Raw genomic sequence first — 25,575 nt, forward strand, 5'->3', positions numbered from 1 at the left:
TCCCTGAGATCTGGTGATATTGCTACAACCACTGGAATCACAGGGAAAGCAAATACCTACAGGGAGACAATAGTGATCTTGGATTTTTAAAAATGTACTTTAGGGGCATCTGGGTGTCTCACGAGATTGAGCCCCGCATCGGGCTCTGCATTGATGGTGTGGAGTCTGCTTATTTCTCTCTCTCCTTCTCTCTGTCCCTTCCCCTGCTGGTGCGCTCTCTCTCTCTCTCTCTCTCTCTCTCTAAATAAATGAATAAACATTAAAAAAAGAAAAAGACTGAATTTTGAAAAGTAATAAAATAAAATGTACTTTAAACACCTTAAATACATTTTTTTTAAAAAAAAGTTTACTTATTTATTTTGAGAGAGAGAGCAAGCGAACACATGAGGGAGGGGCAGAGAGACAGAGAGAGAATCCCCAGCAGGCTCTGTGCTGCTGTCAGTGCAGAGTCCAACATGGGGCTCAGTCTCATGAACTACGAGATCATGACCCGAGCCGAATCAAGAGTCGGACACTTAACTGACTGAGCCTAAACATACTTTAAATTGTACAGTAAAGAGCACTAATTATATAGCTCAAAAAATTTTTTTTACTAAAGTATATACCTGTGAAACTACCTCCCAGATATAAAATCCTAGAAGCTTTCCTCATAATACCCCATAGTAACCACTATTCTGACTTCTATAACCTGCTTATTCTTGAACACCATACACTCTTTTCTATCTATCTGGCTTCTCTCATTCAATATTATGGCTGTTTGAGTCATCCACGTCAATGTGTGCATCTATAATTCACTCTTTTCATATCTGTGTGATACTCTATCGCATAGCTATTCTGCAGTTTCCTTACCCATTCTTCTTCCATGGACATTTGGGTTGTTTCCAGCTTTTGGCTCTTATGAATAAAGCACCTGTGAATATTCTTGTACATGTCTTTGGTGGAAGTTCATACTCAGTTCTCTTAGGCTATACCTAAGAGTGAGGTTGCTAGGTCATGGAGTCACATGTTTAGTTTAGTAGACATTGACAGAGTTTTCCCAGGTGGTTGTACCAAGTTACCCTCACCTAAAATGTCTGAGAGTTTCAGTTGCTCCATGCCCTTGTCAACACCTGGTACTATTTATTAGTCTCTTTAATTTTAACCATTCAGGATATATAGTGATACCTTACTGTGGTTTTAATTTGCACTGCCCTCAGGAGTAATGAAGTTGAATACCTTTCAAATGCTTATTGGCTTTTTGGTATCTTCTTTTGTGAAGCACCTATTCAACATTTCTGCTCATTTTAAAAACTGAGTTTTCTTGGGGCGCCTGGGTGGCGCAGTCAGTTAAGCGTCTGACTTCAGCCAGGTCACGATCTCGCGGTCTGTGAGTTCGAGCCCCGCGTCAGGCTCCGGGCTGATGGCTCGGAGCCTGGAGCCTGTTTCTGATTCTGTGTCTCCCTCTCTCTCTGCCCCTCCCCCGTTCATGCTCTGTGTCTCTCTGTCCCAAAAATAAATAAAAAACGTTGAAAAAAAATTTAAAAAAAAATAAAAAATAAAAACTGAGTTTTCTTTTATTTACTGATTTTTAGTTCTATTATATTCTAGATAGGAATTCTTGTTCAATACATGTATTATGAATAATTTTTTCCTAGATCATGGCTTGTCTTTGGCTCATCTTTTCACTTAACACTGTCTTTGATGAACAAAAGTTTTTAATTTGAATGAAATCCAATTTATCCATTTTTTTTCTTTCATGTATAGCGCTTTTTGGGTCGTGTTTAAGAAATCTTTGTCTACCCTAATGGCCTTGCACTCTGGTCTGGATAGCCTTGTTCTTTAAAGTTTCAACAAAGAGCAGACCATGAGCGCCTTTTCCAGCCTCTGAAGTTGTTCCCTGAGCTCTATTTTCCCATAATAGTACAAGCAACCCTCAAAATGCAACATGGCAGAGACTGTCTGGTTTGTTCAGAGGGCAAGGAGTTACACTTAATTTGGTCTCTCCAGAAGCAGGACTGACACAGGCCCCACAAAACAGACATTTAACCTAGAGGCTCCCAAAGCCAGCCGAGGTCCTATGAGAAATTTTTTTGATGGTAGGAATTTGCACTCATTGCCCATTTTCAGACGTGTCGTTTACACACCACGTGAAAGCACTATCTTACAAGGTAAGTCTTTACCAGGAATTCCTGGCTTGCCCTAGTTTTATCATTGAGTGGGAAAGAATCACTCTCTTTATTATCCTTGTCAAAGCAAGATACGATTACCTGTCACAGAACTAACAGTTTCTGACAGAAAGTGACAGAAATTAAAGATATGAGAAGGGAGAGAGGTGGTAAGTGAGCAGTCAGCTGAAAGAGGGAATTAAAAGGGTGAAACAGGCAGCGTAACAGGAAGGGAATCGTCACTTTTCCTGAACTCTCTCAAATTTAGAAGCTCACAGATCCGAAACCTATTCAGAGGCCACTACACCAGTCCAAGCAAGAAATAACTGGGATGTTGGCAGTGACGAAGGAGAGGATGGCTGTAAAAGGACATCGGCAGAACTAATCCACATGAAAGGAGTGAAGCCTGGTCCTAATGTGCAATGTATATGTGTGCGTGTGATGTTTTCTCCCTCACCCAGTCTACCGGATGGCCCACTCATTACCACTATTATCCCTAAAGCAGACCTTTCAAACTCCCATGTCCATAGGGCCAGGCAAGTAATGTAAATGAGGGGAGCATCCCTGGATTGAGACATATAGGAGTGGTGGAACACATCTGGAAGGTCTGAAGAACTCACTGCAGCTTTGGCTGACTATTGCCATATGAGAATAAAGATCCAATGATACCAAATCTTCTGACTTTTTCAAGAGGTGTTAGAAATTATGATTTTTCGGTGCAATTTCCCAAACACTATTAATGATGTAGGCCAAACAAAATATCTCTCTGGGTTGAATTTGACCTATGGACAAGCTCTGCAGCAAAATAAATAACGTGCACAGGTCTCCAGGATTAGAAATAACAAGAAACTTAGAAAGCTAGCATGTAGACAGAGGCTAGGCCAGGAGACAGTGAAAAAGGATTTATCTTTTAGAGGCAGAACATCTAAAAGACTCAGACTTTAGAGTTAGACATGTCTGTACTGGAAAAATCGGGAGAGGAATCCTGACAAAGGTCTATCGCAAGGGGGCATAGATGAAAGAAAACGAGAATATACAAGGACCTTATTTGCTTCAAAAGGGAGGGGGTGGACATGATACACCAATATACACACACAGGCTACTTCAACTCTGTGCCTTGATTTCCTTATCATTAAAACAGGAATAGAACCTACCTCATAGGGCTGTCATAAGGACTAAACAAAGAACTATTCATATGTCTGTCATTATCCCTTGTAAGAAATGCTTAATAAATGTTAGCTATTATTTATTATTATGGGGCACTGAGAGGTGAAGTAACTTTCAAGAATACATAGCTACTAAGGTATACTGCCTGGATGTGTAACCGGTATGATGGCTTCAGATTGTACACTCTAAACCATCGAAAGAGCTTCTGCCTCGCCTTACCTTGCTGCAATGTATGTGAAGAAGTCAGATCCGATGATAACTGAAGTCCCCTCTAAAGCTAACATTTTATTCGACCAGCCAGCCCTTTGATCAGCTTATTTCAGGGCAGAAGCAGGACACATGTGATCCCACTCACATGCCTACAGACTAAAGTAAAGAGGTACAGCTTAGGCTTGGGGTAGGTCTGAGAAACCACTCCAGCACGGAATAATCCATAGGTTAAGCCAGGAAGAAAAAAGTGTTCAGTGTGAGGCCCCCTTATTGAGCTACGAAGATTATATTTGTTTCTAGGAGGCCCAGAATTCACTCACAAGCCCAAGCTTTAATAGGCTGAAAATTACTTACAAGCATGCTAAGGAACCACACAGTAGGTTCTAAATCTAGAATCGTTAGAACACTGAGCAACTTTTATCCTCTTGGGGGTCAAATGTCTCTATGAGAACGTAGTAAAAGCTCTCTTCCAACCCCTCGAAAAATTGCCATATGTGCTCAGTCAGATACACAAGCACACACAACTTTAACTGCAATTTTGAGAGTTTCAAATTCCCTAAAATCTCTCTGTAGACTTTAAGTATCCCTTGGAATAGATCTACTTAGTTCTAGGGTTGTCCTCCCAGGGATTCAGATTTGCCCCAGGATCTAGGTTGGGGTTTCTAGGCAGCTGTGTTGAGGAGACAAATCATGTATTGCAACTCAGCATAACTAATCCTGCATGGAAAAGACAAAGGCCCTTCTCTTCCTCTCCCACACCAATTCGTACTAAGAGAATTCAAACAGAAAAGATCTGTAATTCAATCCCAAAACACCAGCGGATGAAGAACAGGAACCCAAGATTATTTCATGTCCTTTGTCTACCTCACACCCATAGAACCACACAGAATCTTAGAAGTATAGAAAAATAACAAATAAAAACATCCTAGTCCACTGTGCTCCTCTTTTTATTCCAAGAAAGGAATCAGTCAAGATCACCAATTAGCCTTATTAGATGACTTTTCTCCCATATGTGCTTTGAAAACTATAGGTTCCCCAAGAAACCATATAACCTAATTCATAATTAAAGAAGTAATCAAAACAAGAAGATAATCTTTCCCCTCATAAGACAGTGTAAGTGTTGGTAAGGGTCTGGACAAATGTGTAGTCGCATGCATAGTTGGTAGGTTTGTAAATCAGTGTAGCCTTTGGTGCTGGCAGGACAATGTAACAATTTTTATTAAAATTATAAAAACAGGGGTGCCTGGGTGGCTCAGTTGGTTAAGTGTCCAATTCGTGGTTTAGGCTCAGGTCATGATCTCACAGTTCGTGGGATCAAGCCCGGCATTGGGCTCTGCCCTGACAGCTCAGAGCCTGCTTGGGATTGTCTCTCTCACTCTCTTTGCCCCTCCCCCACTCAAGCATGCACGTGCACACACACTCTCACTTTCTCTCTAAATAAATACACTTAAAAAAGAAATTATGTTCTGGAAAGATATAAGAAACTGCTACAGTTACCTCTGGAGAGGACTAGAGACCAAGGAGAACTGTACTGATGTACAAACATGTAGAAATTATAAGTAACAGAGATAATCTTGAGATAGGATTTTTTTTCTTTTTTTGTTTCATTACACTTCTCTTGATATAAACCTTAAATCTAATAAGTGTTACTTTAAAATAAAACAATAATTTCACCTAGATTTTATCTATTTTAAAGTTTATTTATTTGGGGGTGGGGGGAGGAGGAGAGAGAGAATCCCAAGCAGGCTCGCGCTGTCAGTGTGGAGCCCAATGCAGTGCTCAAACTTATGAACTATAAGACCGTGACTTGAGCCAAAATCGAGAGTTGGTCACTTAACCAACTGAGCCACCCAAGTGCCCCAGACATTTGTTTTTTTTTTTTTTTTTTTTTAAAGAAGCCATGTTTAGTGAGAAGACAAGTAGAAAGGGGAAGAGAACCCAACTACAACGCACAGTAGGAAACTGCTGGGAGAAAATCAGGAGGAGGATTAAAACACTTAACCCTTCCTCTTCTTTTGAGACACGGCAGGACAGCATGCACTATTCAAGCTTTCCACTGGGGATGAACAGCTCAGGGCCTCATTCCAGTTACTAGCTATTCATTACAATGGTAAGTATGGAGGGTAGTAGGTTGGGAGAAGGCGGACACAGTTAGCCCAAATTCTGCCCCTTATTAATATGGTTAAGGCAGAATAATTATTCTTTTTTTCCCCAGAACAATTATTCTAAAGAGTCTTAAGTAGCAGAGATTGTTACAGCTGAACACAGGGAAACACAGGCAGAGAGCACACAGCGCACACAGTGCAAAGGCACACTAGGGGTCCTGCCACTATATGCATTTAAGTAGGGTGAGAAAGCAAGGGCTGGGTGTGTATGCACCAGAGAGGGCAGGAGAAATGTCTGCTACTCTAAGGAAACTCAGGGAGCCCTGCTCCACACCAGGAGCACCCCTCTGAGCTATATAGATCTGCTGCAATAGTTCTAGCTCCCTCTGACTGCCCCATGGAGAGAATGAGCTAGAACTAAAAATCACCAAAGGAGATAATCCTCTGTACTTAATTGCTCCTTTCATTTTAGGCATATGAAATAAATCATAACCTCTCTTACTTTCCATGATATTCTTCTGCAATATTGCTTTACAAAGTAGGAAGTTACCTCCATGCAGAATATCCAGAGGAGCAAGGCTAGCTTTAAGTATAGGTGCCATAAAAGGTTGTCCCTCACCCATGGGATTTAAAGAACATTAAAGAGCCTCCTATTTGAACCCATCCACACATTTCCCTTAATGATGCCTGAAATGCTTCTATTAATGATTTGTACCATCAGTTGAAGTTCGTCCTAAGTGTACTCTTTTAATAAAGCAAACAGAAGGGGAAACACATTAGGTCCCTAACACTACAGCAGCTCTTAACCTTTATTGTTTTAACCACTAGTCCGGTTGAGAAACTGAAAAAAAGCAAACTCCCGTCACAGAAAAATGCACTTAGATGGGTACATAATACAATTTCCACACAATTTGGGGGATTCACTGTTCTCCTGAAGCTCATTTGGAAAACCCTGCAGCCTGGAATTAAGAGTCCATAGTTCGGTGGCCATGAGTTTGACACATTTTTCCCCTCCATCTCCTCCGTTCTCCCCCACCCCCACAAGAGCTCCCAGGCATCTGGGGGACACTGGGCCTAAAGATATAAGGCAGTACTGAAGGGAGGTTCTCATTAGTTCATCTATTTGCCTTTAATTGACTTGTCTAGAGTAAATTACAATTTACGACTCCCTTAGCAAGGAGTGTGGATTTCTCACACTGCCTGTCTCTTGGGGACAGGGCTCCCCTGGCTTCACAGGCACCAGTAGATGTTAAGAGATGTCCAATTGAGATCACAGCCAAACAGGTTCTCACAACCCTTGCTGGTTGATCACATTACCTGAGAGCTGAGGTGGGGGAAGTTTTAACACCATATGAATAAATGGGGCTCACCTCTGAGGTTTTCGAATATCCCAGAGTCCCACTCCTTCCTTTGAATTGGCTGTGGCCAATAACCTGGGCTCCACAGGGTTAAACATGACACTGTGAAAGGCTGATGGATAGTTTGCCAGGCAGAAGGGCTCTGTGAATAGAGAAATGACAATCAGCCCCATAGCTCATTCAGCACCTCTGGGCCAGAGGCAGGCAAAGCAGGAATGTGATTGAGGAGAATCACACCCTATAGTAACTGTCCTAGTAGCCAGAGCCCCAAAGTAGTCCATCACCCCAGCAGTCACCCCTAGTCACAAGGCTCCAACAAGGGCTAGCACATACTTTCTGCATGCAAAGTCTGAAAACAGCAACTCTAGCACATACAAACAAACTTAAAGCTATAATACTCAGAAACACTGAGCACTGTACCTCTTCAGATCCTGTGACAAAACAGAAATGGTTACAGGAACTGGGAAGGTAAGCTATTTAACAGTAAGTAAAATTGAATTCCACATGAGCTGAAAAAATTTACAACCAATTACTGGTAGGATTATTGTACCTTAATCCAAATTTATTAGTTTTAGAAATTAAAAGTTTTAAACTATGCAAAAATTTAATGAAGACAAAGCAAAACAATGAGAAAAATGAAGATGATGAAACATAATAGCAGTCTTCCCTTCTCTCTAAATTGCTCTCTAAATTGAGAGGAAAATAGCCTCAGTCTAGAATTTTATGATTTCATTCCCAGTCTTGTAATATTTTTAAAAAGCACCTAATACTTGAACTCTTGCGTCCAGCCAGCTTCTAATCAACTTCACTTAGAAACCCTGCAGCCCTCTGCATAGACTAGCTGGCTCCAGGTGAGGAAGAAATGAATCGCCCTGCTACTCAGAAGGATATATTCCTGTGGAAGTTGTTTAGAAGCAACAGAGCGCACTCCGCAGTGTCGGATATCACATGGGACACTGCACAAGCCTCTGGACTGGGGCGCTCAGTCATCTTAGCCAGCGGGCAGTGCAGAGAAAGGAGAATTTCACCTACCTAGGATATGGGGACCCAGCCACAGTTGCTCCTTGGAGCTACCTTATCTTCCTGACCCTAAGAACAAGCTTCTCTTATAGCCTGAATCTCAATAATGGGGCACAGCCCAGCATGTTAAAATGGTCTGAATATAGAATAAGAAAAAGATCCAGATCCTGTCAGACAAGACAGGCAGGAAAGCAATTCTGTGTGCACAGGTTATGATCTTGACAAAACTGCACTAAATGTGGGCACAGGGGTGACACTGAGGTACAGCTGGAGGAAAGAGTCTTTGAAGACAGGCAGAGTTACAGAGTGAACTTTCTATTCAGGAAATGAGCGGAAATGATGCATTTCCTGAAAAAGATCAGAGAAATTCAACAAAACAATTCTTCATTCTTATACTTCAGAAGCTCAAAGAGCACATTTGGAGGAGGAGCTCACCTGGACAATCCCCCTTACACAGAGAGTATTTGCCATCACTTTCAGTTTCTATACACACATCTGAAATTAGGATGCAAGTGTATAACACACCTGTTCTCTGTAAATAACCAAGACTCTGTGCATGTCAGCACCACACACAGAGCTGGCCTTTGGTAGCTACTCTCTACAATGAAGAATTGCATCTCTATCCCTTGGGGCCATTAAGTACCAAGGTGCTGTGGTGCTTACTGTCCAAGGGTTTGTGGAGACTCACAAGTGGCTCAAGGAGGACTGAGAAAGGTGCCTCACTTCTGACTGCTAAGGGGTAGGATGGGACCTCCAGAGACACACATCTATGCCCCAGCCCAAGAGTTTCCTCTCCCTTCCCATCTCTCCCACTCAGGTTACTCAGGTCGTCAACTGGATCTGAATGAACTCGATATCAAATTCTTCAACACAGTCCAACAGCCCTTTGACCCTACCTCCATGGGGGGACTCCCGGATGTCCCAGATAAGAACCCGGCCATCATCTGAGGAGCTGGCAAAAATGTTGTCATTCACGGGGCTCACCGACAAGCCATATACCGCATCTTCGTGAGCAAACACATCCAAGGTCTCGCTGCTGAGAGACAGAGAGCAGAGAGAGGCACACAGGCACACACATGCACACGCAGAGTGCAGAGTCCCAGCCCCAGAGTTCCTCAGGTAGGGTTCTCTCTCATTTCCAGTAGAAAGTCAATCTAGTGAAACCCAAAGGAGATTGTATTTCCTTAGAAAGTAGGTACTGAATTTCAGGTAAAAAACAAAAACTCTTCTGGGGCCCCTGGATGGCTCAGTCGGTTAAGAGTCCAACTTCAACTCAAGTCATGATCTCACAGTTCGTGAGTTCGAGCCCCGCGTCGGGCTATGTGCTGACAGCTCAGAGCCTAGAGCCTGCTTCAGATTCTGTGTCTCCCTCTCTCTCTGACTCCCTCCCCCACTCATGCTCTGTCTCTCTCTCAAAAATAAATGAACACCAAAAAATTTTTTTAAAATAAAAGTTCTATTAGAAAAACTTTTTATAGATTTCAAGGTAAGTTTGCTTTTTGCACTAAATACGCATATTTGAAGGTAACTCAAGAGATGAGTTGAGTGTTTTCACTTACTGCAGAATGCATCTGCTTCTGTACAGATTTGGAGGTGGTGCTTGATTTCCAAAAACAAGGGAAAACTTTAAAGCAGCCAGGTCTGATGTCAGCAGGGGTAGAAGAGGGTTGATGTGGCAGTCTGGTATGGTAAGCATGAGCATGGCTCTGGGGCCAAGCTGTCTAAGTTCAGATCCTAGCACCACCACCTGACCTTATGTTATCTAACATCCCTACACCTCAGTTTCCTCATCTGCAATGAGACCATAATAGTATTGCTTCATAAAATTATTTTGAGGGTTAAACTGATTAATACATACAAAGCACCTAGAATAGTACCTAGCACATAAAGATTAGTCATTATTATGTTGTTGTTTCCTTCTCTTCCAATCTCTCCCTTTAAATTTTCACCTAAAAAGTATAAGTTCATTCCAAATTTATAAACCCTTTTCTTTTTTTAAAATCCAAATTGTTTTTCAAAAAACAACATTGGTGTAAAGAGAATTTGCCTCTCTTCATATGAGAAACAGAGCCAGTCACCTTCACATACCAACAATCTATTTACCTTTCAACATCATGGAGGATAACTTGCTCATCATTTCCTGTAAGGGAGAAAAGCAGACATTTGAAAATTCCTGCAAAGTGCTCCCTGTCCATATTACAACATAAAATTTTAAAGTTTTCAGAAAACATATGAACAAAGTCAATATTAATACAAAGCAGGAATATTAATTATGAAAAAAAGCTTTATAAGACTAATTTCAGAAGGATAGGATATTCTTTTTTTTTCTTTGAGAGAGAGAAGAGAGAGAGCATGCATGCAAGCAAGAGGGGTGGGTGGGGGGAGAGAGGCGGAGAGAGGGGGAGGGAGGGGGAGGGAGGGGGAGAGAGGGAGAGAGGGAGAGAGAGGGGGAGGGAGGGGGAGGGAGGGGGGAGAGAGGGAGAGAGAGGGAGAGAGAGGGAGAGAGGGAGAGAGAGGGAGAGAGAGGGAGAGAGAGGGAGAGAGAGGGAGAGAGAGGGAGAGAGAGGGAGAGAGAGGGAGAGAGAGGGAGAGAGAGAGAGAGAGAGGGAGAGAGAGAGAGAGAGAGAGAGAGAGAGAGAATCTTAAGTAGACTCCACGCTGGACACAGGGCTCAATCTCATGACCAAGAAATCATGACCTGAGCCAAAATCAAGAGTCAGACGCTTAACCAACTGAGCCACCCAGGTGCCCCATGGCTAGAATATTCTTATAAAGAATTTTTGAAAGCCTTGTAGCAACTAGGTATAACATAATGAGTTTCCAAAATGAATTATTCAATTGAAAATATATATTTATATATATCCCAACAACAAAACTGTGGCCATTAAGAAAATGAATAAATGATCATGGGTAAATTAATTCATTCATCCAATCTAGTTTTTTTTTTTTAATTAAGCAAAATACTCAACCGTGAGACTTGGAATACAGATATTCTATGCCTCAGTTTTTACCTATAAGGATGATAATTGTACATACTTCATAGGGTTCATGCAATGATAAGAGATTTGTAAAACCATTCAGAATAGGGCTGAGCACTTAGTAAGCCCCCAATAAATGTTTGCTACTATTCATATCCTTATCATTTTTATAGCCATTAAAATATGATGATTGTAGGGTTATAAATGATAGGAAAGTTTTTATCCACAACTTTTTTCTCTTGCATTTTTCTTTTATTCCATCAAGGAATCTAAAAATACTACATTCACAATTATGTGTAGTCCTGTAGTTTATATAACCAAATATAAAAACCTTATGAAAAGACAAAAGTAAAAAAATTCCCACTCCACGCTGAAAGCACAGCCAACAGGCACTTAAACAGAAAGTAAAAGTAGCGGTAGAGGGGCGCCTGGGTGGCGCAGTCGGTTAAGCGTCCGACTTCAGCCAGGTCACGATCTCGCGCTCCGTGAGTTCGAGCCCCGCGTCAGGCTCTGGGCTGATGGCTCGGAGCCTGGAGCCTGTTTCCGATTCTGTGTCTCCCTCTCTCTCTGCCCCTCCCCCGTTCATGCTCTGTCTCTCTCTGTCCCAAAAATAAATAAAAAACCGTTGAAAAAAAAATTAAAAAAAAAAAAAGTAGCGGTAGAGATGTGGCCCAGGTCATCTTAAAGCCCTGGCTACAAACTCTGTTGTGGGTGCATACTGAGTAAATCAAAACCATACTAATGCCTTTTTTTAGGTAATAGGAATAGCTGAGGGGATAGGGATACGGGAAGAGCAGATTCTGCCTGACCCTTGAGGAACTCCCAGTCCAGCTACACAAACAGTGACAAAATGGGTTATCTTGTTGTAGTGATATGTTCTACAATGGGGACACAGACACAGGAGCAATTATTTCCTTCAGGAGCAGGTTGACAGTACATGGCAGAAGACGTCAATGTTTTTATAGGGAAGGAGACATTTGAACAGAAACTCTAATAACCCAAAACTATTACCAATGGAAGACTCAGGGGAACTGGGGGGACCGGACAATTAATCATGACCCGTGACAGAACAGCAAGAGCAAACAACACAAGGGCACCAAAGATGGCAAGTGGTGTAGTGGGCTAGAGTACATAATGTGGGGGAGGGAAGTGAGGCTAGAGAGGTAGACTGAAGTTTAGACTTTATCCTGTGGACACTGTAGGGTCAGAGGTTCACATGGTTAAACTTTATTTTTAAAAGAAAACTTGTATAAGTGACAAATTAGGAGGGCTAGAGACGTTGCAGAAATCACAAAGGCCACTGCAATAGTCCGGGTCAAAGATGAGGGCCTGAACCAGTGCAGTGGGTAAGGAAAGAGAGCAGAAACTAAAAGGATGAATATGAGAAGCTTCTAAGTCTGGTTGGTGAGTCACAAGATAGGTAAATGAAAGAAAGGAAGGTTTGAGGATGACTTCAAGATTTCTATTAGACTGAACCTGGTGAAACTGTCATTTTTTTGTAAGTTAGAAGTGCTTGATATCAGGGGCACTTGGGTGGCTCAGCTGGTGAAGTACCTGACTCTTGATTTCAGCTCAGGCCATAATCTCAAAGGTTTGTGAGTTTGAACCCTGCATCTGGCTCTGTGCTGACAGTATGGAGCCTGCTTGAAATTCTCTCCCCCTCTGTCTGCCCCTCCTCCCCACAAATAAATAAAAATAAAAAACCTTTTAAGAAAGTGCTTCAATATAAAGTTTAAACCTAATAGCTTGAATCATTAGGTGAACACTGATAATAACTGAGAAAGGGAATCCAGGGAACAAGAGGAAGTATTTGTGCAGGAGAAGAAGACTAATAATCTTGGTTTTAGATTTGCTGTACTTAAATTGCTTTTAGAACACATAGGTAGATATTCCATGCGAAAATCTGCAGTGCAAAAGGGAGGTCAGGGTTAGAAATGCGGTGCTCAGAAAGGAGTGTGGTTGATGAAAGGCATCACCAAGAGGCTGGCTTGAGCACAGGCCATTCCAATTGTACCCTAACACAATGTTTTTCAAACAGGAGCCACCCATGGATCACAACATCAATTTGAGTTACAACCTTTAAGATCTTTAAAAACGAGGGGTGCCTGGGTGGCCCAGTCAGCTAAGCTTTTGGCTCTAGATTTCGGTTCAGGTCATGATCTCACAGCTGTGGGTTCAAGCCCCGTGTCAGGCTCCAGGCTGACAGTGAGGAGCCTGCTTGGGATCCTCTCTCTCTCCCAAAATAAACATTTAAAAAATATCTTTAAAAATGAAATAGAATTTTTAAAAAATCAGAATGTACCACACATAATAAGGTTAAGTACTATTTTAAATGTGTGCATGTTTCTGTATGCCACATCGCAATGTAAAAAATTTTCTATTAAAAAAGACAAAGAATGAGAGTAAAGGATCAAAAGAACAGAAGAAAGGAGGGAAGGAAGGAGGAATTACTCTCACATACATGTCTAAACTGCTGTAATACAGAGAAGACAAGCTATGGGAAACCATTTCTATAGCTCAGTGAAATAAAGGAAGAAAAACAAGGCTACTTTTTGGACTCTTTCATCTAAAATCTCAGCCACAGTGAATTTCCTAGGGTGGAAGTCTCCCTTCTCACCTCCAGAGAACACTTTGGTGTTCCCACTGTTGAAAGCCAGGCAAAAAATGTTGGAATGGTGCTCTCCTTTCAGCTGTATGGGCTTGACTCTCGAGTGGATAGCTTGTTCCATGTGCCATAGCAGAACCCGACGGTCATCTCCTCCTTGAGAGGGGAATAAGAATCTAGGGTTAAAATGGCTGACACTTCAAGGCTGACACTCAGTTTTGCCAGCCTTGAACTCTATCCCTTCCAAAACTGCAACTCCCCGACTCTGTGAGATTCTGATGGGGCACATAAACCCAGGACTCTACCGCCTTAACCATCGGGAGATACATGGTCTGTAAGCCACTCACTTTTCCCCAGGAATTAAATCTTGAACAGACATATGGAAAGGGATAAACACTGATATTGAAACCCTCAAAGGCACTCTATTCCTGACTTTCCAGAGACTCAGTTGTTTAAATATATTTTTGCTTGCTACCTAAAATCCTTCTACTAATGTTCCCGCAACCTTTTCTTATCTAACAGAAGGTGAGCTGGTTTCTAATGCTTGCAACCAAGGAACTCCATGGTAATAGTTCTAGCATACTAGTTTTCAAAGCACTCTCCTTGATGTGATTTCATTGAATATAGGACAGCATACAAATGATAACTAAGGAATTGACTGTCACAGCAGGATCTAGACAGAGCCTAGCTCTCATGAAACCCAGGTTCAGCTCTTTTCCTTTGCATAACTTACAACAGTCTGAATTAAATGAGCAGTATTGTACTGCATGAGCCAGCTCCTAGAGAATAATTATGTTCTATGTATTTTTTATTTTTGCAGATGCATTAAAAATGTCTGGAAGGATAAATAACTGTTACGTGTTAACAATGGTTAACAGTGGTTATTATTTCCAGGAAATAGGATTAAAATAAAAAGAACAGACTGGAGGGTTCTTACTTTTATTTATTTGGCACCCCCTCACTTTTTATAACAAGCCTATATTAGTCTCCTGATAAAAATTAAGTTACAACAGGGGCAAACATGAGCAGCAAACCACAGCAATCTCTATTCCTCTTCTTCCCCTTCTCCATTCAATACAACAGCCACAAATTATAGCACACCCATACGAGGGCATACCATGCAGCCATGAAATCAGTAAATCTAGAACTTGGAAAGATGTCCAAAGGTCTTTGTGCAGGGGGAAAATAAGGTGTAAAACAGTATGTGTACCAAAATGCATTCTGTGTAAAACAAAAATTTTAAAAACTCCAGGACTGCAGGATCCTTGTCAATTTATTTACTGCGGAGTCTCCAAGCACCTAAATGAGTGCCCCCAAAGAGCAGAACTAATATGCTCATACTTGCATATCTATGTTTGTATTTGCCTATCTATATATCTATACAAGAAACTGTTTATACTGGACACCATCTCCAGACTAGAGTTGGGAGACGTTTTTACTGTGGTAAAATACATAAAACATGAAATCTACCATTCTAACCATTGTTAAGTATACAATTCTATATACTTACACCGTATACTTGCACATTCTTTGTATTTGCACTGTTGTGCAACCATCACCACTATCCATCCCCAGAATCTTTACATCATCCCAAACTGAAACTCTGTACCTAATAAACAATAACTTTCCCCGCCCTCAGTAACTACCATTCTACTTTCTGGCTCTGTGAATTAACTGTTCTAGCTAACTCATGTAAGTGGAACCATACAATAGTTGTCTTTCTGTGTCTGTCTTGCTCACTTTGCATAGTATCTTCAAAGTTCATCCATACTGTAGCATGTACCAGAATTCCATTCTTTTTTAAGGCTAATATTCTGTTATACACATATACACACACCATATTGTGTTTATCCATTCATCCACTGATGGACATTTGGGTTGTTTTCACCTGTTGGCTATTGTGAATAATGTTGCTAAGAACATGGATGTGCAAATATCTGTTCAAGTCTCTGTTTTTAATTCTTTTGGGTTTATATTATTGGGAACCTTTTATATTTTATTTTTTATTTCAAGCTTTTTATTTAAATTTTAGTTAACATGGGGGCGCCTGGGTGGCTCAGTCTGTTAAGCATCCGACTTCAGCTCAGGTCATGATCTCACAGTTCGTGAGTTCAAGCCCCACGTCGGGCTCTGTGCTGACAGCTCAGAGCCTAGAGCCTGCTTCCGATTCTGTGTCTCCCTCTCTCTCTGACCCTCCCCTGCTCATGCTCTGTCTCTCTCTGTCTCAAAAATAAATAAAAAACATTAAAAAAAAAAGAAAATTGTTACAAAAAAAATTAAAAAAATAAATTTTAGTTAACATGTGTGGTAAAATTGGTTTCAAGTGTAGAATTTCGTGATTCATCACTTACATACAACACTCAGTGCTCATCACAATAAGGGCACTCCTTAATATGGATCACCCATTTAGCCCATCCCTCACCCTTCTCCCTCCATCAACCAACCCTCAGTTTGTTCTCTACAGTTAAGAGTCTCTGATAGTTTTCTTCCCTCTTTTTCCCCCCTTCCCCTATGTTCATCTGTTTCGTTTCTTAAATTCCACATATGAGTGAAATCATATGGTATTTGTCTTTCTCTGACTGACTTATTTCGCTTAGCATAATACACTCTAGCTCCATACATCTTGTTGCAAATGTAATATTTCATTCTTTTTGATGGCTGAGTAAATATCCCACTGTATATAAATATATACACATCTTTATCCATTCATCAGTCAATGAATTTGGGCTGTTTCCATAATATGGCTATTGTTGATAATTCTGCTCTAAACATTGGGGTGCACGTGACCATTTCAATCAGTGTTTCTGTATCCTTTGGGTAAATACCTAGTAGTGCACTTGCTGGAACATAGGATAGTTCTATTTTTAACTTTTTGAGGACCTTCTATACTGTTTTCCGGAGTGGCTGCACAAGTTTGCATTTCTACCAACAGTGCATGAGAGTTCCTTTTTCTCCACACCATCGCCAACACCTGTTGCTTCCTGTGTTGTTAATTTTGCCCATTCCGACTTGTGTGAGGTGGTATCTAATCATGGTTTTGATTTGTATTTCCCTGATGAAAGTGATGTTAAGCATCTTTTCATGTGTCTGTTAGCCATCTAGATGTCTTCTTTGGAAAAATATCTGTTCATGTTTTCTGCCCATTTCTTAACTGGATTATTTAGTTGTTGGGTGTTGAGTTTGATAAGTTCTTTATAGATTTAGGATACTAACCTCTTGTCAAATATGTCATCTGCAAATATCTTCTCCCACACAGACTGTCTTTTAGTTTTGTTGACTCGAGAAATTTTATATCTTATATTTTAATTCTTACTTTACACCTTCCTGTAGTACTTGACCTTTTGCCAGAAACATGTTTCCTTTTATAATGTAATTTTAAAAATCAATAGAAGATACAGTAGCCAAGTCAAATTTATTCTCCCTCCCCTAGAAAGAAGTTGCCTCTGCTGCTGGAGTTCCTTCTTTCTTTCATTGTTGGTCAAAATCAAGTTCTGTGTCATCCTCCAAAGTGTTTCATTGTCTACCAAACTGATCCCTTAAGTGTGGCCTTGTGTTCTGTGTTTATGATTTGCCTATTTCAACTATGAATCTCTGGCCTGGGATGGTTATCTAAATTCTATATCTTAGGATGGATGGATGGCTCAGTCAGTGGAGCATGGGACTCTTGATCTTAGGATTGTGAATTCAAGCCCCACTTTGGGTGTAGAGATGATTTAAAATCTTTTTAAAAAATTCAAATCTCTTATAAGTTAAAGTCAAAAAAAATAAAGGTTTGGGTTTTTGTTGTTTTGTTTTAATGAATAGTAACACAAAGGAGTTTTTTACCCTAATAATAGATTCATACAGGCAGTGGGCACTTTAGTTCTCCATAGTTCCTACTCTTACTGTTTTTTCCCAACACTGAAGTCACAGGTCAGGGACCTATCATAGCTCTTGCTCCTGTGTATCCTGTGTTACAGAAATATTTCTCTGTGCCCATGTCTCTATCAAAAGTGGAAACTCAAAAGATAAAGAAGCCCACGTTTCTTCTACTTACTCACGTTTCTAATCTAATCTCCCTGAGCCTGAGTTTCATCAAAAAAAAACTGGGATCATAACAGCTCTGCCCTCGTGGGTTTTATAGATTATAAAGTCAAATACAAGAGGGTTAAGTAACTTACCAAGGTTGGACAGTAAGTAAAGTGGTTGAGCTGAGATTCAAAAGCAAGCAGTTAAGACTCTATAGCCTCCATTCTTAATCACTACTCTAGGTTGCCTGCCTTATAGAACAAAAAATTAACCATAAATGACAAAGCAGTTCACCTAATGGACAACTGAAGGGATTCTCTACCTTGGTAACATAACTGAAAAATGTACAAGTTAGAATAAAACAGGGGAGCATAGGAATAAAAACAGAGGCCAACCAAACTATAGTAAACTGAGAGACCAGAAACAGGGACCAGGACAAGACTCCCTGAATTGAAAGATTCTAGCAATACACAAAATGGACAATGGCTTATACAAAGAATTCCTACAAATCAATTTTTAAAACCATTAGGAAAAGAGGCAAATATGATAACTCACAGAAGAGACAACCAAAATAGCCAAAAGATATTACAGAGGATCTCAACCTCTATAGTAATCAGGAAAATGCAAATTATAATTTAAATAAGTTCTTACAAAGTGACACAAGGAAATGTACAAGGATGTACACTGCATCACTGTTTACAATAGCAAACAACGAAATTCTAAATAATAAAAATATCCATCAATATATAAACTAATAAATTCCATTGGAATACAAATACAAATTAAATCTAAACCAAGCAGAACAACATACAGCAGTTAAAATGAACTAGATATATGTGTACCAACATAAATCTTGAAAACCTAATGGCAAGTAATAAAGCAAGTTTCAGAAGGATATGTAAAAGATAACATTAAATATATATTTTTAACTATACAAAATAATACCATATAGTTTGTTGATAAACACACATATACTAAAGAGGACTTCAATTGTACCTGTAAAGTTTTGTTTCTTTAAAAAAAATAAAAACAGACTATAAGCAAATTTAACAAATTGTCAACATTTTGTCAAATCCAATTGGTATCTATTTAAAAAATTCTTTTAAGTTCTAGTATAATTAACATACAGTATTATATTGGTTTCAGGTGTACAATATAACTATTTAACAATTCTATACATTACTCCGTTCATTTCTCTACTTTTCTTTATGCTTTATGGTATCAAGGAAATATTGTTACATCTCTTTTTTAATTTTAAGTGGGGTCCATGCCCAACGTGGGGCTTGAACTCATAATCCTGCGATCAAGAGTCACACTATCAGCTGAGCCAGCCAGGTGCCCCAATATTGTTACATCTCTAAAGCATATCGGGGAACCTGGGTGGCTCAGTCGGTTGAGCATCAGACTTTGGCTCAGGTCATGATCTCACAGTTTGTGGGTTCGAGCCCTGAGTCGGGCTCTGTGCCGACAGCTTGCTCAGAGCCTGGAGATTGCTTCAGATTCTGTGTCTCCTTCTCTCTCTGCCCCTCCCCTGCTCACGTGCTGTGTCTGTCTCTCAAAAATAAATGTTAAAAAAAAAATTTAAGTATAACAATGACACTGTGGTGCTGTTAAAAAACAAAAAAGTGCCTATCAGTTAGGGATGCATACATACTAAGGTAGGTGAAATAGTATGTCTGGAATTTCCTTTAAAATATTACAGAAAAAAGGTGGGGGAGGGTGCCTGGTGGCTCAGTAGGTTGAGTTTGCAGCTCAGGTCATGATCTCACAGTTCAGGATCAAACCCCAGGTTGGGCTCTACACTGACAGTACAGAGTCTGCTTGGGATTCTCTCTCTCCCTCTCAAAATAAATAAACATTAAAAAAAAAAAAAAAAGTAAGGGAGATAGGTGATCTTTTTTTAAGATTTTATTTTTAAGTAATCTCTACACCCAACGTGAGACTCAAACTTACAACCCTGAGATCAAGAGTCGCATGCTCTACTAACCGAGCCAGCCAAGCACCGCAGGATAGGCGATTAATAAAATGTTGGTAATTTTTTTCTTTTTTCTTTTTTTGAGAGAGAGAGAGCACGAGTGAGGTGCAGAAAGAGAGAGAGAGGGAAAGAGGGAGAGAAGAGGGACTCACCTGAAGCAGGGCTTGTGCTCACTGGAAGTGGGGCTTGAGCTCACCTGATGTGGGACTCAAACTCATGAAACAGGACATCCTGACCTGAGCCAAAGTCAGACGCTTACCAACTGAGGCACCCAGGCACCCAATGTTGGTACTTATTATGGATGGGTATACTATACTTTTGTGAATGCTTGAACATTTCCATAAAATAAAACATTTTGGATTTTTAAAGTTTTTATTTTGTTTTGGTTTTAACGTTTATTTTTGAGAGAGAGGGAGAGCATGCACAGTACAAAGGCAGAGAAAAAGAGAATCCCAAGGAGGCTTCACACTGCCAGAGCAGAGCCTGATGTGGGACTTGAACTCATACCGTGAGATCATGCCCTGAGCCGAAATCAAGAGTCAGACACTTAACTGCCTGAGCCACCCAGGTGCCCCAAAACATTTTGGATTTTTAAAATTTTCATGATAGAAAAAGAAAACAAAACTCTCTAGGATGGGCTGGGATACTCATGGCAAAGGAAAAACTGGTAGCACTTCTATTTATTTACTCAGACCTATGCAAGGCAGCACAGCCTCTCCTGAATTAGAGTAGCTCTAAAAAAAAAGTTTAATAAACAAGAAAATAATATCTACATCTATGCACTCAGGGACATAACCATTCTCAGCTAAGGGTCATCCCCCATTATCCAAACAGCATTATCTTTAGTGTTTGTTCTAGACATTTAAAGAATGATTTACTTTTGCCAAATAAATACTTAGTAATTTAAAATGCATGGTTATTTGTAGAATGCCTTGGGACCATTTAAAACGATGCGTCCTTACTACTCGCCATGATGATGACAGCCCAAGTCCATAAGAGAGTGGAATCACTGAGGCAGAAATTATGGCTATGGCAAGGCCTGCTTCTACTTTGCCCTCAAGGTTAGTGTCAGAAGATGTAAGGTGCACCTCTTCCCGGCCAACACACACATACACGCACACACATATTTCCTTAGGCAAGGTATTAAGAGCTCTGTGCCAACACAATACTTTTCAACCATGTGTTGGCAAAAACCACAGTGGTGCAAACTGAGGCATCACCTGAAATTGCTGGGCTGCTTTGAAGCCAGTAGAGGAAGAATAACAGCAACAGCTGTGGCCAATTCTCTGCCCCTGCCCACCCCCCACAAAGCAAAGGATGGCTGGTAAAATAAGGATAAATCAGTTCAGAACCTGAAAAAACTCTATAGTTCTCTCTCTGTGAATCATCTAATCAATTCAAAAGAGCAGAGATGGGGCACCTGGATGGCTCAGTCGGTTGAGCATCCGACTTGAGGTCACAGTCTCGCAGTTTGTGAGTTTAAGCCCTACGTGGGCTCACAGCCTGCTTTGGATCCTCTACCCGGTCTCTCTGCCCCTTCCCCCACTTGTACTCTCTCAAAAATAAACAAACATTGGGGGGGGGGGGAAGCAGAGATTACATGGTTCCATGCACAGAGACTGTTGGACCTGCAAAGAATCAAAGTGAAGAGTTTGATCCTTTAAACTGGCTCTGTGAGCCTGGCAGTCAAGTGCTTCTGTGAGGTTGGCCCCAGTCTCTCTAGGGCTTCTGTGGAAGGAGCACAGGGACCTCTTAGGAAGGCAAGGACTTTCTGCTTGGCACTAGTACCAGGCAAGGGACAAGCAGAGGACAGGGCTTCTAGGCCTGGTTTCCTCACAGACACTTGCCTAGCTTCAATCCATCTGAGAACCCCAAAAGAACATAGCTACTCTGATGCTGGTCTTACTGGGTTGATTTAATTCTGCATTAAACTCACTAACTCATCCCCAAATGTACTATAATCACATTGTGGCAGCAGTTTTGTAGTTACAGAAAAACTATACTTAAAAAGCACTCTTTCTCAACGGATCCTGAGCTATAAGCAGAAACTATATAAGCCCTCACACCATACTGTAACAAAAGTAATTATTTAACATTCTTATTTTATAGCCCAGAAAAGCTAAGGCCCACTAGGAAAAAGAATTTGCTTTGGGCTTCCTTAGAAAGTCAGCCAAGCATAGGAAGGAACTGAGAGAGCATTCTGAAACTCAGGATCAATTACTCCTGCAGCACATTGTTGAAGAGGAAGAGACTAAACCATTTAAAAATCCATCAATAGAAGTCTGGTTAAAATTATTGTTTTAATGTGACATAAAGTAGATGGTAGGGGCCAGGGGCTGGGGTTGGGGTGGGGGGTAGCAGGACAATGCAGAGTTGTTATATAATAGGAACAGAGTTTCAATTTTGCAAAATGAAAAAGTTCTGGAGATGGATAGTAATGATGATTGTATAACAGTGTGAAGTACTGTATGCAAGTGAACTGTACATTACAGTTAAAAATGGTTAAAATGAGGGGCATCTGGGTGGCTCAGTCGGTTAAGCATACAACTTCGGCTCAGGTCATGATCTCACAGTCCGTGAGTTCGAGCCCCACGTCGGGCTCTGTGCTGACAGCGCAGAGCCTGGAGCCTGTTTCAGATTCTGTGTCTCCCTCTCTCTCTGCCTCTCCCCTGTTCATGCTCTGTCTCTCTCTGTCTCAAAAATAAATAAACGTTAAAAAAATTATTTTAAATTAAAAAAATGGTTAAAATGGTAAATTTTGTGTTATGTATATTTTACCACAATAAAAATGCAAAAACCAGCTTATTGTTCATGTATGTACCATGTATTATGATGCCAAAAAAAAAAAAAAGACAAGAAACATGAGGCAGCTCTGTCTGTACTGACATGGAATAATCATGGATTAAAAAAGTGTAAGGGGCACCTGGGCGGCTCAGTTGGTTAAGCATCTGGCTTCTGCCCAGGTCATGATCTCACGGTTTGTGGGTTCGAGCCTTGTGTTGGACTCTGTGCTGTCAGCTCAGAGCCTGGAACGTCCTTCAGATTCTGTGTCTCCCTGTCTCGCCCCCTCCACCACTCACGCTCTGTCTCTCTCTCTCTCTCAAAAATAAACATGAAAAAAAATTTTTTTAAAGTATCAGTGACTGTATTAACTATTCAAAACACTATTTTCTTTAAAAAACCAACCAGAATGGGATTAGATCCAGGGTCTCATCTCTGATAGGCAGCAAAGGTGGTGCTACAGAAGGGTACACAAAGTACAAGCTCTGGAATAAAAGTATCTGAGCACACCATCCATGTGTCCTTGAGTGAGTTATTCTACTTCTCTAACCTCAGTTTTATGATTGTAAAATGAAAAAAATACCAACTATCTCACAGGGCTGTTGTGTGTATTGAGAAAATACATATAAAAACACTTACCCAGTGTGCCATATGTTAGGTATATATACCCCTCAAAATGTTCTAGTTTCTTACACATATCATTCATGAATTTGTTCTTATCTTTCCAACTCTTGTTCTAGGTAGCATAAGGGTACGAATAGCATGATACATTTTTTTTAAGATTTTATTTTTAAGTAATCTCTACACCCAACATGGGGCTCAAACTCACAACCCCAAAATCAAGAGTCGGATGCTCTACTGACTGAACCAGGCACCCCGATACATTTTAATGAAAGAAAAACATACACAAATTTGTACATGGAAGGACAGATGCAAAATGGCTAACAGAGGTTACTTCTTGGAAATAGAAATTTTACTTAATACCCTTTTATGTTGCTGCAGTTGTTTTTTTGTTTTTGTTTTTGGGCTTTTTTTTCTTTTTAACTTGCAAGGACTAGAGGAAAATTATTCCGCCTGGCTTTCTTTTCAGCCTATTTACTCCTTCTTTTCAGTGCGCATAATGTAACTGTTTTGTGACGCCAAACCTCTTTTTGTATGGACCATCCCTCTTCTGCGCTCTAAGAGGCAGAATGAAGACACAGAGGCAGAGCCTGTGTGCCACACAGCCCAGCCACATCAGTGAGTGGGAAATAAAGTCGGCTTTGCTATTTTTCCAAAGTTGAAAATAATTAGCATTTGTATAGACGTTCATTCACACACATCTTTGCTTGTGAGGTAAAGATTACATAACCCCTTTTTCCAGATGAGAATCAGAGAGACATGATGACTTGCTAATAATCCAAGGAACTAGGCCTGGAGCCTAAAACCAAGTTGTATCCCTCCTACCAAAGTGCAGAGGCCAGACCACTACTTAGAATTTCAAGTGAATCTGCCCTACAGCATTCATTACACAGGAGAAAAGCATTTTCCATTTTGTCTCCAATTTTTTTTGCCTAGAGGTGCCTAGCATTTTGCTGGCTTTTATTTTTCTTAAGCCATTTTTAAGTGTAGAGTTTTGTGCCATTAAATACATTCACATTTTTACATTATTGGGTAACCATCACCACCACTCATCTCCAGAACTTTTTCATCTTCCCAAACTGAAACTCTGTACCCACTAAATAATAATTCTCCATTCCAGCCTCCCTCCTCCCTGCTGGCAACCACGATTCTAACTCTAGAGACATGACTTCTGTCTCCATGAATTCAACTATTCTAGGTACCTCATATAAATGGACTCATACAAAAGTTGTCCGTTTATGACTGGCTTATTTCATCGTAATGTCTTCAAGGTTCACCATACTGTGGCATGTGTCAGAATTTCCTTTTTCAGGCTGAATAATGTTCTATTTTATGTATACACCACATATGGGTGATAGCTTGCTCCCACCCTTTGGCTCTAGTGAATAATGCTATTATGAACATGAGTGTACAAATATCTGTTCAATTTCCTGCTTTCAATTCTTTGGGGTCTACACCCATAAATGAAATTCCTGGATCATATGTCAATTCCATGTTTACTTTTCTGAGAAGCTACCATACTGTTTTCCACAGTGGCTGTACCATTTTACATTCCCACTAGCTATGTGCAAGACTTCCAACTTTTCTACATCCTCACCAACACCTGTTATTTTCTGTTTTGTTTTCTTTTATTTTGTTTTTAAGTAAGAGCTATGCTAATGGGTTTGACATGTTTGCTGGCCTTTTTGACCTTCAAATAAGACACTAACGTTGACTCTCAGGTCCTTACTGAATATCTTGAAGCACATCAAGCAGTCTGTTATTTTCCTTCATGCACTAGTTTATATTTACCTACTTTGAGGAAAGTCAGTTATCACTCTTCTGCTCACTCACTCCAGCCAGACAAAAAGAGTTGCCTGCAGTTTAGCCTTATTGGTTTGGCATTTCACTTACCTGAAGGGCATTTATATATGAATGTCATATACAAACTCGGGATACTGATATGCATACCCTCCTCAAATCACTTACAAAAACATTAAAAGCAATAATCACCATTTACCGGCGCTTGCCACTTGTATAAGTAGACCTATTTTAAAGGTAGATGTAGCATGAGGCAGCACAACATTCAAGACCACAGCCTTAGAATACAAGTGCATAGGTTCAACTCTCAATGTTGCTACCACTTACTAGCTGTGTGCCTCCAGGCAGGGTACTTAACCTCTCTCAACTGTATCCTCTCGTCTGCAAAACTGAGAAAATAACCACCTGTTTTATAGTATTATGGTAGGATTAATGAGATAGAGTTATGTGGAAGGCTTGGATGATTGCCTGATACACAGTATGAGCTACAGAAATGTTAGCCCATTATATACTGCTTAAACTCCAACAATAGCTAACTTCAGCTAAATTTGCTCCAGGCCAGGGACTACCCTAAGAGTTTTACATGTTTGTAGTATCTCTTCTAATGCTCTTAACAGCCCTATAAAATAGGTATTGTTGTCCTTATTATTCAGATAAAACTACAGAAAAGCTAAATAACCTGAAGATATACAGCAATCAAAAGTAGGAGCTGGGAGCTGAATCCAGGTAATCTGGCTCCAGAGACGGAGCCCCTAATCATGATACAATTCAGCCTCTCAAATACAACAGGGGCCAGGCAGCAA

General features: G+C 40.4%; 1 protein-coding gene across 6 annotated transcripts in view; it reads right to left on the reverse strand.

The window, feature by feature from the left end:
* The window catches only part of DCAF5 (DDB1 and CUL4 associated factor 5), a 107,163-nt gene that overhangs the window by 64,559 nt on the left and 17,029 nt on the right, over positions 1–25,575 (reverse strand). For 4 of the 6 annotated variants that reach the window (XM_006932940.5, XM_003987770.6, XM_045060121.1 and 1 more), the window contains exons 2-5: positions 13,600–13,743; positions 10,108–10,144; positions 8,901–9,040; positions 6,997–7,126 (exon numbers count right to left, since the gene is read on the reverse strand). In XM_006932940.5, the coding sequence (XP_006933002.1) occupies positions 6,997–7,126; positions 8,901–9,040; positions 10,108–10,144; positions 13,600–13,711 (419 nt within the window). In that variant the 5' untranslated portion in view covers positions 13,712–13,743. The remainder of the gene's footprint in view (positions 1–6,996; positions 7,127–8,900; positions 9,041–10,107; positions 10,145–13,599; positions 13,744–25,575) is intronic. The other 2 variants (XM_019833199.3, XM_045060122.1) reach the window with 2 other exon arrangements.

The sequence above is a fragment of the Felis catus genome, chromosome B3 (genome assembly GCF_018350175.1).
Source record: "Felis catus isolate Fca126 chromosome B3, F.catus_Fca126_mat1.0, whole genome shotgun sequence".
Classification (NCBI taxonomy): domain Eukaryota; kingdom Metazoa; phylum Chordata; class Mammalia; order Carnivora; family Felidae; genus Felis; species Felis catus.